The 19,984-nt window shown below is 40.1% G+C and overlaps 1 protein-coding gene across 4 annotated transcripts in view; it reads right to left on the bottom strand.

Annotated features, from left to right (window-relative positions):
- Positions 1-19,984, bottom strand: part of GALNT11 (polypeptide N-acetylgalactosaminyltransferase 11) — a 97,450-nt gene that overhangs the window by 19,791 nt on the left and 57,675 nt on the right. For all 4 annotated transcript variants that reach the window (XM_055115546.2, XM_034965299.2, XM_034965298.2 and 1 more), the window contains 2 exons: positions 8,032-8,364; positions 1,660-1,783 (listed from right to left, as the gene is read on the bottom strand). In XM_055115546.2, the coding sequence (XP_054971521.1) occupies positions 1,660-1,783; positions 8,032-8,326 (419 nt within the window). In that variant the 5' untranslated portion in view covers positions 8,327-8,364. The remainder of the gene's footprint in view (positions 1-1,659; positions 1,784-8,031; positions 8,365-19,984) is intronic.

The following is a 19,984-nucleotide window of genomic DNA, read 5'->3' as shown; positions in this document are numbered from 1 at the left end:
GTTTACTTTTGGATAAATTTTTTCTCTTTTTGAGATGGTGTCTCACTCTGTCACTAGGCTGGAGTGCTGTGGCGCAATCTCGGCTCACTGCAACCTCCGACTCCCTGGTTCAAGCGATTCTCCTGCCTCAACCTCCTGAGTAGCTGGGATTACAGGCCTGCGCCACCACGCCCAGCTGATTTTTGTATTTTTAGTAGAGACAGAGTTTCACCACATTGGCCAGGATGGTCTCGATCTCCTGACCTCGTGATCCACCCACTGCGCCCTCCCAAAGTGCTGGGATTACAGGTGTGAGCCACCATGTCCGGCCGAATAAAGATTTTTTAAACTTCAGGGTTTTTTTTCTTTTTTGGAAGAGAGGTTACATAAAAATGTGAGTTCTTTTTACCAAAATCACTGCAAGTGTTTCATGCAGCACTCATAAGCTGATGTCCAGCTTCTCCTCAATGAGGTTTCAAAAGGAAACAAATATAAGACTTTATATTTGAAATTTTATTTTTTTGCCCAATAATAAAAAAGATTTGAATAAATTATGATATACCAAGATAACAGAAGAACTTCCATGTATCAAATCATTCCAAGCAACTATTTGGGAAAAAAAGGGTTATGAGCTTTAAGCAACATCAAAAAGCCATGAACTGGCCGGGCGCAGTGGCTCACGCCTGTAATCCCTGCACTTTGGGAGGCCAAGGTGGGCAGATCACGAGGTCAGGAGTTTGAGACCAGCCTGGCCAACATGGTGAAACCCTATCTCTACTAAAACTATAAAAATTAACCAGGCGTGGTGGTGCACGCCTGTAGTCCTAGCTACTCAGGAGGCCGAGGCAGGAGAATCACTTGAACTTGGGAGGTGGAGGTTATAGTGAGCCGACATCACGCCACCACACTCCAGCCTGGGCAACAGAGAAAGACTCCATCCCAAAAAGAAAAAAAAAAAAAAAAAAAGCCATGAACTTAGAGGACACATTGAGAACACTGAATTCTTTCCCAGGGCACACACAGCCCTCCAGCATCTGAGCCCTGCCTCCCTCCAGCCTTGTCACCTCTCTGCAGGGACCACTCCAGTACTATGCCCCCATTTCCCCAAACCCTGTCACAGCCCTTACTCATGTAAGGACTTGTTGACTTAATTGCCTCCCCTGCTAGACTCTAGCCCTGAGAACTGAGGAACTACTACATCTGTTTGTTTCTTGCAGGGCTCAAGACGGCATGTAGCAAACAGAAGGTGCTCAACAAATGTCTGTCTGTGGAATGACTGACCACATGCACGAAAAGCCTTTGATGGAACAAAAATAATCGAAGAGAAAAGTGAAATGAGGAGTAAAATTCTTCACTGATGTTAATTCCTATTTGCCATGAATCCAATCAATAAACATTTAGAACAAACTTATACTCAGGTTATTTAATTAGCACCCTACTCTGCTTCCCCAGGTGATCTGAAATGTTAAAGGAGACACAGCAAGCTCTAGGACTCTGTTGGTACATCTCAGACCATGTGGCTTCACATATAACACAAGTGGAAATCTGTCTCAAGTTTCCTAGTATGCTGAATAAAGACGCTGCATTGGGAAATATGAACCCCGTCCTCGTGACCTCTTACACTGACACTAAAAGCATCGTGTTGTTAAAATGTATTTGCAAACCCGATAAGGCACATACGCTGCATTCCTTGTGTCTGGCACATCTCTGTGGTAGCCCAAGCGGTTACTGATAAGCATATTAAAAGCATGTTTCTGATAGCCCAAGTCTCTCAACTCCTGATCGCGTTCATTAAAAATCATACCTGCAAAAGAGTGAAGTTAGTCAGCGAATTAAATCTAGAAAGTATCATGTTACTGTTAACGATATTATGATCTTAAGAAAATGCTGACTTTATCCTATTATAATCTAATATCTCTTTTCTCAAACTTAGGTTGTCTCTAGGTTGAAGTCAAATTCTTATCAGTCTAGGTCAAAGCAAGGTGTCTTAACCATAAACACCACCTGCTCACAAGCCATAATCTTTTTTTTTTTTTGAGATGGAGTTTCCCTCTGTCGTCAGGCTGGAGTGCAGTGGCACGATCTTGGCTCACTGCAACCTCCAACTCCCTGGTTCAAGCGATTCTCTTGCCTCAGCCTCCCGAGTAGCTGGGATTACAGGCAAATGCCACCACGCCCAGCTAATTTTTGTATTTTTAGTTGAGACGGGGTTTCACCATATTGGCCAGGATGGTCTCGATCTCCTGACCTCGTGATCTGCCCACCTCGGCCTCCCAAAGTGCTGGGATTACAGGCGTGAGACACCACGCCTGGCCACAAACCATAATCTTAAGAATAGTTTATTATATTCAAGAGAAAAATTTACCTGCAACCAGGAAAAAAATTTTTATAATTTTCCATTAAAGCAATAGATTTTAGAACCCCAGTGGCCCTCGACAGGCCTCAATGACGTCAATGCGAGTTTTTACAGGAGTCCCTCCCCAGAAAAAGGCAACTGATAAGCTTTTCCATAAAAAGAGCTTCCCGGGTCAGACGCAATGGCTCACGCCTGTGATCCCAGCACTTTGGGAGGCCAAGGCAGGAGGACTGCTTGAACTCAGCCTGGGCAACACAGTGAGACCTTGTCTCTACTACAAAAAAAAAAAAAAAATTAGCCAGGTGTGGCGGCTCAGTGGCTCACACCTGTAGTCTCCATGACTTGGCTACTCAGGAGGCTGAGGCAGGAAGACTGCTTGAGCCCAGGACATCAAGGCTGCAGTGAGCCACAGTTGTGCCACTGCACTCCAGCCTGGGTGACAGAGTGAGATCCTGTCTTTAAAAAAAAAAAAAAAAAAAAAGCTTCACAGTTTCTGGTTTAACTGTCAGGGAATTCCTCCACAGGCCTAATCAAAGTCACTGTAATATTAGGCAGGGCGCGGCTGCTTATGCCTGTAATCCCAGCACTATGGGAAGTGGAGGCAGGCAGATTGCTTGAGGTCAGGAGTTCAAGACCAGCCTGGCCAACACGGTGAAACCCCATCTCTACTAAAAATACAAAAAAAAAAAAAAAAAAAAAAACTAGACGGGAGTGGTGGTGCATTCCCGTAGTCCCAGCTACTCGGGAGGCTAAGGCAGGAGAATCTCTTAAACCCGGGAGGCAGAGGTTGCAGTGAGCCAAGATCACGCCACTGCACTGCAGCCTGCAGAGCAAGACTTTGTCTCAAAATAAATAAATAAATAAATAAATAAATAAATAAATAAATAAATAAAAGTCCATTTTTAAAAAATAGTAGAACTCTGTTCCTTTAATACAGTGAATGTTTTATGAATATCCAGGTGTAAAGGGTTGAGATGCAGTGTTTCCAGCCGGGCGTGGTGGCTCATGCCTGTAATCCCAGCACTTTGGGAGGCCAAGGTGGGTGGATCATGGGAGGTCAGCAGTTCAACGCCAGCCTGACCAACATGGTAAAACCCCGTATCTACTAAAAATACAAAAATAAGCCAGGCATGGTGGCACACGCCTGTAATCCCAGCTACTTGGGAGGCTGAGGCAGGAGAATCACTTGAACCTAGGAGGCGAATGCAGCAAGCCAAGATCATGCCACTGTACTCCAGCCTGGGTGACAAAAGCAAAACTCTGTCTCAAAAAAAATAGAATGCCGTGTTTCCCCAATTTATCTGAATGCAACTAGTGTCCCCAAATCTACTTTGAGAAACATTATCTCTTAATATGCCTTCTCTCTGAAACTGTTTCAAATGCAGTTCATCCTTTTTAAACACAAAACAACAAACCTCCACTAGCATTTTATACAAGGAGAGAAACTCCACAAGAGAAGAGACTTTGGTGATGACCAAAACATAAAAGAAATAAAACTAAAATTGCTTGATACCTAGAACCTAGAGCAGAGCCTTGCACAAAGAAGATTCTCAATAAATACTCCTTAATTCAACAAGTATCAGAACATGAAAGAATCATGTTCTATTATAGGTCTCTTGAAAAGATTCCATATGAAAAGATTGTTGTAGCTTACTTTTCTTATTCCCCTACTCAAATAAAATTGTAGCCAAACCTCAATGAATTAACATGCCAGAGGATCCTTTTCAATTAATTTTATAATTAATTTCAGATTAAATGAGAAAATGTTTTTAATTTTAAATTTATTGTTGATTTTTTTTTTTTTTTTTTTGAGACAGGGTCTTGCTCTGTCCCCCAGGCTGGAGTGCAGTAGTGAATCTCAGCTCACTGCAGCCTCTGCCTCCTGGGCCCAAACAATCCTCATAAGTAGCTGGGACTACAGCCATGCGCCCCCACACTCAGCTAATTTTTAAACTTTCGGTAGATACCACCTTAAGCTGGTCTTAAACTTCTGAGCCCAAGCGATCTACCAGCCTCAGCCTCCCAAAGTGCTGGGATAACAGGTGTGAGCCACCATGCCTGGCCAATAATCTTTCTCAAATATACCTTTCCATAGGTTCCTTTCCCTGCTTGTTCAGTAATTCTCTACTCAGAAATCTGCATACTTTTAACTACTACTATATTATTTATACTAATTCCTTCTATATTAAATTTATTTTATGTAAGAAATTTTGGATGTTTTTCATTTTTTAACTGTGATAATTATGCACGTAACATAAAACATACCATTAGTGACATTTAGTACATTCTCAATGTTGTATGACCAGCATGATTATCTAGCTGCAGAATATTGTCAGCACCGCAGAAGAAAACCCTATACCCATTAAAGCAGTTATTCCCATTCCTCCCATTCCCCAGTCCCTGGGAACCACTCATTTGCCTTCTGTCTCCATGGACCTGCCTATTCTAGACATTTCACATAAAGGAACCCTACAACATGTGACCTTTTGTGTGTGGCTTCTTTCACAAGCATAATGTTTTCAAGGTTCATCCATGTTGTAGCATGATCACAATGTCATTCCCTTCTCTGTCTGAATAATATTCCATGGTATGGATAGGCCACACTTAGTTTATCCCTTCGTCAGTTGATGGATATTTGGATAACATGTTGTCACCTTCTGTCTATTGAGAATAGTGCTGCTATGAACATTGAGTACAAGTTTTCGAGCACCTGTTGACAATTCTTCCAAGTACAAACCCTGGAGTGGTATTGCTGGGTTATATGATAATTCTACGTTTAATTTATGGAGGAACTACCAAACTGTCTATAGTGGCTGCACTATTTTCCATTCCCACCAGCAACGTGTGAGGGCTCCAGTTTCTCCACATCCTCACTGTCGCTTGCTACTCTCCTTTTTAAGTTTATTATTATAGCCCTCCCAGTGGGTGTGAGATGGCTATCTCATTGTTTTGATTTTCATTTCTGTAATCACTAATTATATTAAGCATCTTTTCATCTACTTGTTGGCCATTTGTATATCTTCTTTGGAGAAATGTCTATCAAATCCTTTGCCCATTTTAAAATTGTGCCATTTGTCTTTTTATTACTGAGTTTTAAGAACTGTTTAGGCCAGGCACAGTGGTTCATGCCTATAGTCTCAGCACCTTGGGAGGCAAAGGCAGGCGAATGGCTTGAGCCCAGGAGTTCGAGACCAGCTTGGGCAACATGGTGAAACCTTGTCTACAAAATATACAAAAATTAGCTGGGCATAGTGGTACACCCCTGTAGCCCCTGCTACTTGAGAGGCTGAGGCAGGAGGATCAAACGAGCCAAGGAGGTTGAGGCTGCAGTGAGTCGTGACTGTGCCACTGCCCTCCACCGCAGGTGACAGAGCGAGGCCCTGTCTCAAAATGAAATTAAATTACAAACAAGCATTCTTTATATATTCTGGATACTGAACCCTTATTAGAAATATGATTTACAAATATTTTCTCCCATTCTGTGGGTTGTCTTTTTTCACTTTTTTTTTTGAGACAGAGTCTTGCTCTGTCGCCCAGGCTACAGTACAATGGCGCGATCTTGACTCACTGCAACCTCCGCCTCCCAGGTTCAAGCAATTCTCTTGCCTCAACCTCCCGAGTAGCTGGGATTACAGGCATCTGCCACCACGCCCAGCTAATTTTGTATTTTAGTAGAGATAGGGTTTCGCCATGTTGGTCAGGCTGGTTGCAAATTCCTGACCTCAGGTGATCCACCCACCTCAGCCTCCCAAAGTGCTGGGATTACAGGCATCAGCCACTGCACCCAGCCCTTTTTTTACATTCTTGATGTGTTATTTGATGTACGAAAGTTTTTATTTTTGATGTAGTCCAATTTATTTTTAAAATTGGAAAGTCCGAGTCTTACAACTTTGTTCTTTTTCAGACTGTTTTGGCTATTCAGAGCCTCTTGTAATTCCATATTAATTTTAGGATAATCTTTTCCCTCTTTACAACAAAGACCACTGACATTTTGATAGGAATTGCACTGAATCTACATATTGCTTTGGGTGATATCTACATCTTAACAGTATTTAGTATTCCATTCTATGAACCTGGAATATCTTTCCATGTGTGTAGGTTTACTTTGATTTCTTTCAGCAATGTTTTACAGTTTTCAGCATACAAATCTTGCAGCTCCTTGGCTAAATTTATTCTTAAGCGTTTTATGACTTTGATGCTATTGTAAATGAAATTGATCTCTTAACTGCATTTTTCAGGCCACTTGTTGCTACAGTATAAAAATGCAACTGGTTTTTGCCTGTTGATCTAGTACCTGCAACTGCCAAATTCATTTATTGCCTGTAATAGGTTTTTTGTGGATTCTTTACGATAGTCTATAAGGAATTTAGTTTTTCAGTTAGGCAGCTGGAGTTTGTTATTCAATATCTACAATTCTCTCACTACTTCTTTCAAAAGCAAATACAGAGTCTATTCAAAATGGTAAACTCAGTATTACTTCTTGATAAAAGCTTTACCAATGTAACTATAAATATATAAAAGAGCTAGACATTTTCCCATTAATGCTTTAAAAATGCCCACTGGCTATTTGAAAAAGATTTATGAAAATTGTACTTTATGAAAATTAAAGTTGGTGAGATCACATCTCTATTTAAAAATATTTTTAAATGAAAACTGAAGTAGATATTAGCTTGTTTCCTCATAAAATTTTACATACTTTTGACATCCTTTATTAGAAAATCTTTAAGTCCTAAGAACTTATTTTATTTCTTTGAAACTATGACCAAGTGAAAACTCTATTTTAACATTTCTTTCACATTCTAAGCCTCTCTCAATCTCTCAAAAATCTCTTGTATTTTACTCTTAAATTACCTATTATTTGATGTTTTTGTGACAAGATCCAAGTTAAGTTTTAATGATAACAAAAATTGCTCACTTATCCCTTAAAATAAAATGTCAAAATCAACACTCTAAAATTGCAGTATTCAAAGGCATAGACAATAGGGTCTTGCATCCAAGTTGAAGAGAATATAATTTTTTAGGAGGAAAAAAGGGCTTTCTATTTTATAACTAAGATTTCATAAACTATATTATATATACATATATTTTTTCTAGCACCTTAGTAATTCTTGTTAAGTGAAAGTCATATTAGATATAAATAACCCTAGCTTATTTTTAAACTCAGTACTTTATGTTCTGTATTAATTAAACGTACCCTTAAAAATAAGTTAAATACAGTCAAGCAAACTTTCAACCATTTCTTTCCCTTATTAACAATCCTAGCAATTAACACCTTCTTCCAGGGCTGGGCAGAGTGGTGCATGCCTATAGTCCCAGCTACTCTCAAGGTTGAGGTGGGAGGGCAGCGTGAGCCCAAGAATCCGGGGACAGCCTGGGCAATATGGTGAGACCCCATCTCTTCAAAACCAAACAAAAAACAAACCCCTTCACCCATAGCTTCCATTTTCTTTCTAGCCTTTTCATTTTTCTTCCCTGGACCTTGTTTGTTTTCTCCTAAGATACTGAAGTCAGAACTGGATAAATCAGAATATAACTCCCCACTGAGTCTGCAGAAACCACAGAACTTCAGCTAGTTCACAAACAAAATAAATCAGTGGGGAAAAAATGATGCAGCATTTCTAATCTCCTAATTAACTAATTAAACTTCCAGTGATTCAATACATTGATATGGATGCTGGTAAACATCATATACTTACCTAATTCAGAAGAGAATTTCAAGTGGCCTTCTTCTGGATCTTCAACACGACTGTCTATCACATCGTCAATTTTGTTTGCTTTGAACTGTGGCTCGAGCACTCGACTTGGGCCTCGAGTGAAACGGGGATAGAATTTTTTTGGAGATGGTCCGTGGGGCCCAGACCCCTTGATGGGCACATTCTTAAGTGGCTGAGTCACTTCACCGAAGTTGAAATAAACAAAAAGCAAAACTGTCCAGGTCGCAGATGTAAAAAGGCACCCATAACAGAAATACCGAACTGTGACACTTCCCATTATAGACCTAGCATAGCTGAAGGGCCATTGTCAATTTCCTAAAAAAGAAGAATAAATATGTTAGACACTTCAGTATACTTTAAACCATCCACCAAATACAGAATCACTGTTTTCCAAACCACCAAGTAGGACCACTATGCGTACAGTTAACGGAGATTCAAATACAAGAAGATGTATGGATAGTACTGAGTTTTTAAAAAGGGTTCAACAATGAAAACCTCAGGCCTGTGGGTTAATGCTCAGAGAACCAATGGCAGTGAAATAGCTGACTGATTCATTTGCCCATGTTAATGGATACTTCTTCATCTTTGTTCTGGACTGCTTTCAGTTGCGTAATTTTTCTCATCAGGTTATAATTTTCACAAGGAAAATAACAAGTACCACATGTATCATAACAGGACAACTAAAGTCTCTTCCAACTATACAACTGCAAGATTCTTTTTTTAATCCAAGGATCTTAAAAATCTATTATTAAAAATAAGCAACTCTAAGCAACTCTGGCCAGGTGTGGTGGCTCACGATTGTAATCCCAGCACTTTGGGAGGCTGAGGTGGGCGGATCATTTGAGGTCAGAAGTTCAAGACCAGCCTGGCCAACCTGGTGAAACCTTGTGTCTACTAAAAATACAAAAATTAGCTGGGGGTTGTGGCGGGCGCCTATAATCCCAGCTACTTGGGAGGCTGAGGCTGCAGAACCTCTTGAACCCGGGAGGCGGAGGTTGTGGTGAGCCAAGACTGCACCACTGTACTCTGGCCTGGGCAACCGAGCAAGACTCTGTCTCAAAACAATAAAAATAAATAAATATAAACAACTTAAAAAAAAAAGTTCTACTTTCCAATCAAAGGTTATGCCTGCCCTAGTGTCCACTCTAAATCTAAGTTATTTTCAAATAAAGAGTTCAAGTAATTATATTCCCTCACCTATAAAACAAGGCAAGAAGAACTAAATGTAGCACTGAACAGCAATTTTTCCTAAGCTTTTTTTTTTTCTTTTTCTTTTTAAGACAGAGTCTCACTCTGTCACCCAGGCTGGAGTAAAGTGGCGGGATCTTGGCTCACTGCAACCTCTGCCTCCCGGGTTCAAGTGATTCTCCTGCCTCAGCCTCCCAAGTAGCTGGGATTACAGGTGCATGCCACCATACCTGGCTAATTTTTGCATTCTTAGTAGAGATGGGGTTTCACCATGTTGGCCAGGCTGCTCTCACACTCCTGACCGCAGGTGATCTGCCCGCCTTGGCTTCCCAAAGTGCTGGGATTACAGGTGTGAGGCCACCGTGCCTGGCAATTTTTCCTAAGCTTTCCGATATCTGATCTTCATGGAGGCTAATACAATTTCCTAAGGAATTCTAAGGAGCCCAATGCACATATAAAATCATCTCAGTAAACAGACTTATGGCAGAGAACCCATATAAGCAATGTAGATACATAAGAAAACTGCACAGAGATACTGCTTTTAAGTTACTTATTTCTACAGCATAAAATAATCTTAAAAATGGTATTGTCCCCAAAAGATCAGGACAAAGCAAATTGGCATCAGTAAAGCACCACTGTAAAAATTAGGTTCTCTTGTATAAGGTTATGCCATAAGCCTAGAAGATGGTAAACAGTTCAGTTTCTTAACTGTCTGCCAACCAAGAACTATTAAGTATTCTACTACAAGTTAATTAAAAAGTAAAAAAACAAAGCAACAGTAACATACCAAAACAAAACAAAAACCCAACCAAACAAAAACTCCCACCAACAGTAATACCAGAGGCATGGCTGGAAATGACAATAGTACAAAGGAAAATCAGGCGCCAGTGAAAGCGCTGCTATGTCAGCTGCAGGCACTTTTAAAACTAAAGACATAAACAGAAAAACACAAATACTTGAAGTAGAAGAAAATGTTCTCTAAGTAAGGAAGCCCATGAGAGCAAATGAAAAGACAAAAAAAAATGCAATGTGCAACTTTGTAACAAAAATATTGCAACAAAAATGTACAGAGCAGTGACATTTAGGTAAAACAGACATTATAACTCCCTAAAATGTTCGCTTAGGGGTAGACAAAGAGCAAGTAAACAAACAACAAAAACAAAAGCACTGCTTCTTCCACAGGCCATGAGATCCTGAAGTTAAAGAGTGTAACCGGGCCGGGCGTGGTGGCTCACGCCTGTAATCCCAGCACTTTGGGAGGCCGAGGCGGGTGGATCACGAGGTCAGGAGATCGAGACCATCCTGGCTAACACGGTGAAACCCCGTCTCTACTAAAAATACAAAAAATTAGCCGGGCGTGGTAGCAGGCGCCTGTGGTCCCAGCTACTCGGGAGGCTGAGTTAGGAGAATGGCGTGAACCCGGGAGGCGGAGCTTGCAGTGAGCCGAGATCGCGCCACTGCACTCCAGCCTGGGCGACAGAGCGAGACTCCGTCTCAAAAAAAAAAAAAAAAAAAAAAAAAAAAAAAAAAAAAAAGAGTGTAACCGGACAGGCTGCTCTGAATCCACGAGGAGCCAGGCACCTAGGGAGCCAACCCATTCTTCATCCACATAGCAAGGTCCACACTTACAGGTTGTTTTCCTCAAACCACTCCCGGCCTTCCCGCTTCCACCATGGGCTGCCTGGCCCTCACAAAAGGGAGCCATCCAAAACAGACCCTGAAGAAACCAAGGGCTGCTCCATTAGCAGCTATGAAAGATGGACACTGATGTCGTTTCTCGTGTTTTCTTTAGCCTGATTCCCACTATCATGTTGGACCATGCCCAACCCTGCCTCCAAATGTCTTGGTTAGTGTTCCTGCTGTCACCTTTACCTAAATTCCACATAAGGAACTCTGCCCCCCACTCAATTTCATCATCATCCAGGACTGATGTGATGACCTCTTCATGTCTTAAGTTGAAACTTTCCTCTCCGGCTGGGGGCGGTGGCTCACATCTCTAATTCTAGGACTTTGGGAGGCTAAAGTGGGCAGATCACCTGAGGTTGGGAGTTGGAGACCAGCCTGGGCAACATGGTGAAACCCCGTCTCTACTAAAAATACAAAAAATTAGGGCCGGGCGCGGTGGCTCACGCCTGTAATCCCAGTACTTTGGGAAGCCGAGGTGGGCGGATCACGAAGTCAGGAGTTTGAGACCAGCCTGGCCAACATGGTGAAACCCTGTCTCTACTAAAAATACAAAAAATTAGCGGGGCGTGGTGGCGCGCACCTGTAATTCCAGCTACTCGGGAGGCTGAGGCAGGAGAATCGCTTGAACCTGGGAGGCAGAGGTTGCAGTGAGCCGAGATTGCGCCATTGCAATCTAGCCGGGGCGACGGTGCGAGATTCCGACTCACACACACAAAAATAATAATAATAAAATAAATATATATATAAATTAGCCAGGTGTGGTGGCGGGCGCCTGTAATCCCAGCTACTTGGGTGGCTGAGGCAGGAGAAATTGCTTGAACCCGGGAGGCAGAGGTTGCAGTGAGCCGAGATCGCACCACTGCATTCCAGCTTGGGCGACAGAGTGAGACTCCACATGAAAACAACAACAACAACAACAAAAACTCCCTCTCCAACCACAACCCTGACTCCTCAGCTGCATCTACCCCTATGTCTTCAGTCTCATGACAGGCAAAGTCCAGGCACTCAGCCCTCCCCACTTCCCTTATGATTTAATTCTATTTCAGTCTCCAGCTATACACCCCGTAATGGCTTTACTTCCTTCTCTATCCAGCTGGGAACACTGTGTTAAATAATACATTAGAAAGTGATAAGTGCTGAGGAAAGAAAATAAAGCAGGGAAGAACAATGAGGAGGAGAAGGTGTGTGAAGCTTCAGGAAGATGGAGAGGGAAGGCCTCCCTGAAAACGTGATACTTGCGTCAAGACGTAAACTGAATAGTGAGTACTGCAGCTACCTGGGGAAGAGCTATGCGGGGTGGGGTGGGGGGGTGGGGGAATAAGAGCAAAGACTCTTGAGGAGTGCGACCAGTGGGGTCAAGGAGCCACATGCTGTGACCAAGACAAGTACACTAAAAACCAATGGTAACAAAGTAACTAGAAAGGTCACAAAACGTGCAAATGAACACTACAGAGATTTCTACAGAACTAAGTAGTGAAAATACAACTTTTTTAAAACCCATAGGATATGGCTAAATTTATAGCTCTTGATGCCTATATTAGAAAATATGACCACAAACTATGAATTAAGAAAAATATAACTGAATAAACCCAAGGAACATAAAAGAATAATAAAAACATTATCAGGAATTAATAGAAAATGAAAATAAGACAACAGAAGCCAAATGCTGATTCTTTAAAAGATCAGTAAAATTAATAAAATAAAACTGCCTTTGCAAAACTGTGACAGTAGAAGAAATCTGACATAGCTGACCTCCAAACTGTCCCTGGTCACTCCTGGGTGTATGCCAAGCTAACTTTAGGAGAAATGTGGTTTCCAGTTTAACTTAGGAGCAAGGATGATAACAGCCCCTCCCTATAACTAGCCCCTTTCCTTGATCAGGGACTGAAAACCACCTTTGTAAGCAAGAATATGATAATGGGAACTGGAAGGGCCTAAACTCCACAGAAATGTAGGTGTAGTTTCCATAATCCCTTACTGCTCGGGAGTCATGTGGCCAGACATCGCAAAATTCATGACTTCCTTGATTGTTCCTATAGATAACATCATTATTGTAGAACCTGTAGAAAGTAAAAAGTTTCTCTTCAAAGTTTCCCTTCTTGTTAAAGAGTAAATCATAAGTGTTAGAAATAATAGTTTATTTTAAAGACTAACTTCCTTTAAGCCTCTTCACTTTATGCTAATAACTCTTTGTTAAGCCCTATCCTATGTAGCTGTTAAACATGCTCACAGGTGCATAGTATATTCTATGGCCTTGTACCTTAACCAAAATATTTGTGCTGGACATGCTCACGGGCACATTCCAGCTCGCAGCCTATGCCCCTTCCCTATTTGGCATAAGCAACTTCCTCTTTTCCTTTGTCTTTCCATTACTTTTACCTATTTAGAAAAGTTTTAAACTGTTAGCCAATCGGGTTTTAGTTTAGATTGTGCGGTCTGGCTCCAGCCAATGGAGACAGGACACAGTAGCAGAAACAAACAGCATAAGGGATAAAAATTACGTCTTTCCTTTGTTTGAATGTGCTCTCACCATTATTCCAACTGCGATGAGCACCCTTTCTGCAGAAAATACAGATTGCCTTGCTGAGAGAATTAAATTTATATGTGAGTGCTATTTCTTTATGGCACCAGGGAACAAACATTTTACATATAACAAACCTAAGATTGTTTTTTTGAGATATCTTTCAGACAGACCCTACCCAGGCTTGTGACTCATGACTCGACTGGTCCCAGAGGTGAACTCTGTGCACAAAGACTGTTGTCCACCCTGCTATGATTTCATCCCCAACCAATCAGCCATACTCGTTCCCTAGCCCCCTGCCCACCAAACTGTCCATAAAAACCCTAAACTCTGAGCCTTCAGGAAAATGGATTTCAGTGATAAGCCCAGTTCTCCTGCATGGGCCAGCTTCACATGAATGAAGTTCTTTCTTCACTGCAATGCTGTGGTCTCAGGGTATGATTTTGTCTGTGGAGTGGGCAGGAAGAACCCATCGGGCAATTACACAAGCACTGGCAAAACATATCAAGAAAAATGCACAAATAAGACGACAATGAGAAAGAGGCATAAATACAGACACAGACTGAAAACAGGAGCACTGTTTACAAATTCAGGTGAAATGATCAAATTCCTAGAAAAACATAAATGCATAACACCGGCTCTGGAAAATCAGGAACCTGGATGCCCTGTAGTCCCTTTGAATATTAAACTATCATAAAAACATTTCCAGGTGATTTTAAAAGCGAGTTCTACCAAGTATCTAAGGAACAGATGGTTTTAGGTAGATGCAATGACCTTCAGAGGACAGAAAATGAGGAAAGATTCTCCATGTCCCTTTCTGAGGCTGTTACCACTCTGATATCAAAATAAGGGCAGTGTAAGGAAAGAATATTAAAGACAATCTCATAGAGATTACAGAAATCTTAAAAAAAAACAACAACCCTGAAACCAACCATGTTTTTAAAAACCGAATATATACCATGAACAAGTTGTATTTACTTCAAGTACTCAAAGTTGGTCCAATATTTGAAAAACCATAACCTACCACCTTCATAAATTAAAAGAAAAAAAACCCACATGGTTTGATCAATGGAGATAAAGAGTTTATTACAATTCAACACTCAATTCTTAACAAACTAGGAAAAACGGGGAAATCTTTGCCTGACAAAGAGCATCTCTAAAAATCTTGTAGCAAACATGATACTAAACAATGAAACAACAAAACCATTTTCTTTAAAAATAAAAGACAAAGGTTCCCATAATCACTTGTATCAACACTATCATAACTATAATAATGGAGGGTGGTAGTTTCAAAATACAGAAATCCTTGGAGTATTTATTAAAAATACAGACTCCTAGGGCTCCACACCAGCTATGCTAAATGGGAATTCCCAGAGATAAGGTTAAGGAATCTTTAGCTTAAACAAGCCTCCAAGTTAACTCTGATGCACAGCCAGATTTGGGAATCAATGGTATAATGAAAAGACAAGACTGAATTCTAATCCCATTCTGCCATATATCAGTAATGCAACTTTGGAAAAATTAGCAGATTTTCTTAGCCTCATTTTCATCAACTGTATTCCAAGTTAATGACATTGTCCATCTTATTGGATACTCAGAATGAAATGAAATACTCAGAATTACACAAGGTAAAATATGTAAAGTGTCAGATACAATGACTGACACACAAAACACCACCCTTTGCACTGAACCAAGATAATCTTCACAAGGATTGTGGCTTGCATTTGCTGTTTGTTTTCTTGTCTAATGTTTTCCCTTCACTTAGCACAATGAATAGCCCACAGAAAATGCTGAAAAGTATCTATAGGATGAATATAGTAAAAACTGAAATATTAATTTTTTGTCATTAGATCTAGACTTAACATATAATATCAATGGTAGACATGACCACCCATCTGCTCCCTACAAAGACCTACAAGTCCCTACGTAATCTGGCATTACCTCTCTGAGCACTTTTCCCACCACCTTCTCTCTGCATTCACTTTGTCCTAGACACAGGTCTCCTTGTGGGTCAAACATTTCAATTATACTCCATTACGGACTATGCACTGGCTCTTCACTCTTCCTCCCAGGTAATTTCATGATGACTTCTTTCACTGCCATTGAATCTTTGCTCGAATATATTCTTCTCAATAAGGCCCTACCAAGATTACCCTATTTAAAACTTCAACCCACCCACTAAACATTAAACCTGGTCTTCCTTATTCCATGGAATTTATCACCTTCTTACATATACATAATTACTTATTCCCTGAGTTTATTATTTATTGTTTATCTCTCCCATACCAGGAAGTAAGCTCCAATAGGGAAAGAGCTTTTGTCTATCCCTGGAAATTATAATAATGCATAGAATATAGCAACAATTTAATAAATATTTGTTAATAAATGAAAACAATTACTGTAATATGGTTAGCAACATGCTTGCAAATTTCTAAACAAATCTGTTACTATCTTGTTTGGGCTAAGCAATACCTTAATACTATGCATAGAGGTCATGACCATCTTATTCAACAATAGTATAAAAACTAGCTCAGAACAACAGCCATGTTTATTTTTGGAAAAGGTACAAGAAACAACTCAGGAATTTATTGTCCCATTTCAAAACTTAAATAATGGTCTTTGTGATAAAAACAGGCAGACTAATCTTACAGAATTCACTGACAACAACAAACAAACAAAAAACCCGGGAAACTACTTTCCTTAGGTTCACTCTTGGCTACCTGCCAGCACCTAAGGGCAAAATGAAAAAATTTTCTGCTCAAAGACCTCACCAACAGGATTTGGCTAACTCTGTCCAGATTCTTCATGGAATAACCACCCTGGCTCATCCTATCCACAGCAGCTCAACATCATGATTCCTTGGTTTCCTTAGCTGTAAAATATACTAACTCTCAACAACTCTATCAGGCAGATGTTACTCTTTTTCCCAAACCATATTATAATTCTTTAGAGAGTATTTTTTACATAGTAAATCGTAATACTAAATTTAAAAACATATACATTTATAAAATCCCAGCATTTCTTTTATACAATTAAGCATAATGGTATTCAGAAGCAATAAAGGCACTATCTGTTTTCAGATAGGTCAAGAAGTTAGGGCCGGGCACGGTGGCTCTCGCCTGTAATCCCAGAACTTTGGTAGGCCAAGGTGGGTAGATCACCTGAGATCTGGAGTTCAAGACCAGCCTGGCCAACATAGTAAAACCCCATCTCAACTTAAAAAAATACAAAAATTGGGCCAGGTGTGGTGGCTCACACCTGTAATCCCAGCACTTTGGGAGACCGAGGTGGGCAGATCAAGAGGTCAGGAGATTGAAACCATCCTGGCCAACATGGTGAAACCCCATCTCTACTAAAAATACAAAAATTAGCTGGGCGTGGTGGCACGTGCCTCTAATCCCAGCTACTCAGGAGGCTGAGGCAGGAGAATCGCTTGAACCAGGGACTCAGAGGTTGCAGTGAGCCGAGGTTGCACTACTGCACTCCAGCCTGGCAACAGAGCGACACTCCGTCTCAGAAAAAAAACAAAAACAAAAACTAGCCAGCTGTGGTGGCACACGCCTATAATCCCAGCTACTCTGGATGCTGAGAATTCTGAGCATCGCTTGAACCCAGGAGGCAGAGGTTGCAGCGAGTCAAGATCATGCCATGCACTCCAACCTGGGCAAGAGAGCGAGACTGTCTCCAAAAATAAAAAAAAGAAGCCAACACCCAAATATGAAGGAAATGCAAAGAAATCAGATGTCTACTATTCAATAAATTTCTCACCTGCTTAAGAAACTAAAAACATCCAAACAAAAATCAAAAGCTAAAACTTTAATCTACACTAATAATGAATGAATAATGAATCTAGTATCTACACAACAAAATCTTTGTGTTTCATACTGTTTGCTATCCCTTCTAAAGGCAATTACCCATGCCTTTAATATCCAAGTCTGAAAGCCTTTGAAAAGAGAGTCAAAGCAAATATCTCAGGTTACTTAAGGCAAAACAACTAGTGACAAATTCTTTCAATCATAAACTTGAATAGTTAATAGGGCCAAAACTTCAGCAGTTAGACATCAACTAATACGTTGTTCAAAGTTAAATGAATAAAAGGCTAACCAGTTGTGAACTTGAATTTATTAAAGTGAGACAAGTCACTATGGTTTTACGTTTTTCTTCAGTCATGGTCTGGTAGCTGCTCAGGGATAGGTGCCTTGTAAGCTGAGACGTGGGTTTTTGCCAGGGAGGTACAACAGTACAGGAATGGGGCAAGGTATATGCAGTGGGATGATTATGACAAATCACAGATTTAAGCCAGGGAAACAGAGATGTGAGGATGTGGAAGTATGAGGCAAGATGAAAAATGTGGATAGGCCTATGGATTAGAGGTCCTGGTGTGGCCAAATAATTGCTGGAGTTACCAGACAGAGGGAACCAGAAAGGCGAAATGTCATGGCTGGAAAATGAGATGCTCAACATTGTGATTTTGGAGGGGGACAATTAATGACAGCAGAATCATCCTTTACAGGTATGTGAACCCAAGATATCCCAACAGACAATTTGCCTCTAGGGTAAGCACTGCTATACTTACCATAAACAAGCCCCCTGAGGACAGAGATCATTTCCATCTTTTCAGCCCCATATATTTAGCATAGTGCTTAGTATTAACAATTAATACATACTTGTTTGTATAATTTTTGAAGTGTATTTCTGTTCCAGAAGAGGTTAAAGGACATTGTTCACATTCTGTGCAATGCGAAATCTTAGAGAAGAGTATAATGTGTGAGCAGACCACATCCTTGGAAATGAATGCTTATTGTGAAGAAGGAGAGGCAAGAAGGAGAGGCAAGAAAGACGGCTAACCAGTTTAAACAGTTTCATTAGATGGTTTCATTATGAAACAAAATACTCAACACGCCAACAAAAGTACGAAGTCTTCCACTTAGTCCATGATTTCTTAACAATAAATTTGAAAACACTGTGAGAGGAAATTTTTAAAAGAGGTGATTTTGTATAGTTCTAACAAAATCAACTTGAAAATGTAAAAGTTTTTTTTTGTTTGTTTTTGTTTTTGTTTTTTTTTTTAAAGAGACAGGGTCTCCCTCTGTTGTCCGGGCTAGGCTCAAACTCCACACTCTAGGCTCAAGTCATCATCCTCTCAGCCTCATGAATAGCTGGGATTACAGGTGTGCACCACTACACCTAGCTAGAAGAGAGTAACTTTTAAAGAAAATACAACTTATTAAAATTGACCCCAGTCCCAAAGAAAGTCATAAGAGTTCCCCAAAAAAACCCCAAAACAAAAACACCAAAGAAAAAAACAAAAAACAACAACAAAAACAAACTACCAGGCACAGAGAAGAGTGTCAGAGGAAATCCTACTGCTACTTAAGCCAAATATTTTTTTTAAAGGAAAGCTTCCCTATTTGTTTTATGAAATGAACATAACATTGATTTCAAAAACCTGACAAAGACTGAACCTCCCCCACAAAAAATCTCATTTATGAATATCAAGAAAAACATCTTAAATACTAAACACAAATTTAACAATAAATGTCTAAAACATTTATGAGGAAAACAATAAGAAGCTCCAAAAGGTCCCAAAGGAAGACTTGAACTTGTAATGGAAAGATGTACATACCATATTCTTGGACAAAAAGACACAAAATCCTAATAAATACATCATTTCTCCCTAAGTTAACTTGTAAGTGCTACACAATCATGTTAAATATATTATCAGGTTTTTTTTCTGGAGCTAGACAAGTTAATTATAAAGTTCATTTGGAAAAGAATAAATAAGCAGGGAATAGCCAGGTAAACTTTGGAAAAAGAACTAGTGGGGTGTGAGCCCCACTGCAGAACAAGTGAACTCCAGGGCTTCTCTATCCAAACAGCACAGCAGGGCCCACACACAGACAGACAAACCAATGGGAAAAGAAGAGAAAAAAGACCCAATTACATTTAGAAATTTAGAAATCTAATATGTTTGCTATAAATAAATTTAGTATAAGCTTAGTATAAATAAAGACAACATCACAAACCTGAGAGGAAATGAATGACTTTCAACTAAATGATGTCAGAACAACTGTTTAGCCATATGGAAAAACAATAGCGTCTACTCCTCCCATCATGTATCCAGAAAACTGGATATTTAATTATAAAACATGACTCCATATAAGTACTAGAAGAGAATATGAGTAAATTCCTCTATTATCTGGGATTGGGCAAAATTTTTCTGGCTAGGACTAAAAAAGATCAGAATATAGAAAAAGAAACTGGATTACATAAAGACAAAAAACTTTGGATACTAAAAGACACCAAAAGAAAAGTAAAAAGACAAGTGACAAACTAGAAAAAATACTTACAATTGGTATCACAGGCAAAAGAGTAATATCTCAGTGTTGGTGTTCTATTGCTATGTAATTACCACAAACGTAATGGCTTAAAACAACACACACTTATTATCTTGCTATTTCTGTGGGTCAGGAGTGAGCACAGCTTAGCTGGACCCTCTACCGAGGGTCCCTAAGGCTACAAACAAGGTGTCAGCCAAGC

Source organism: Pan paniscus, chromosome 6 (assembly GCF_029289425.2).
Source record: "Pan paniscus chromosome 6, NHGRI_mPanPan1-v2.0_pri, whole genome shotgun sequence".
NCBI classification, from domain to species: domain Eukaryota; kingdom Metazoa; phylum Chordata; class Mammalia; order Primates; family Hominidae; genus Pan; species Pan paniscus.
The sequence above is the reverse complement of the archived record's forward strand: the minus strand, read 5'-3'. Positions and strand labels throughout refer to the sequence as shown.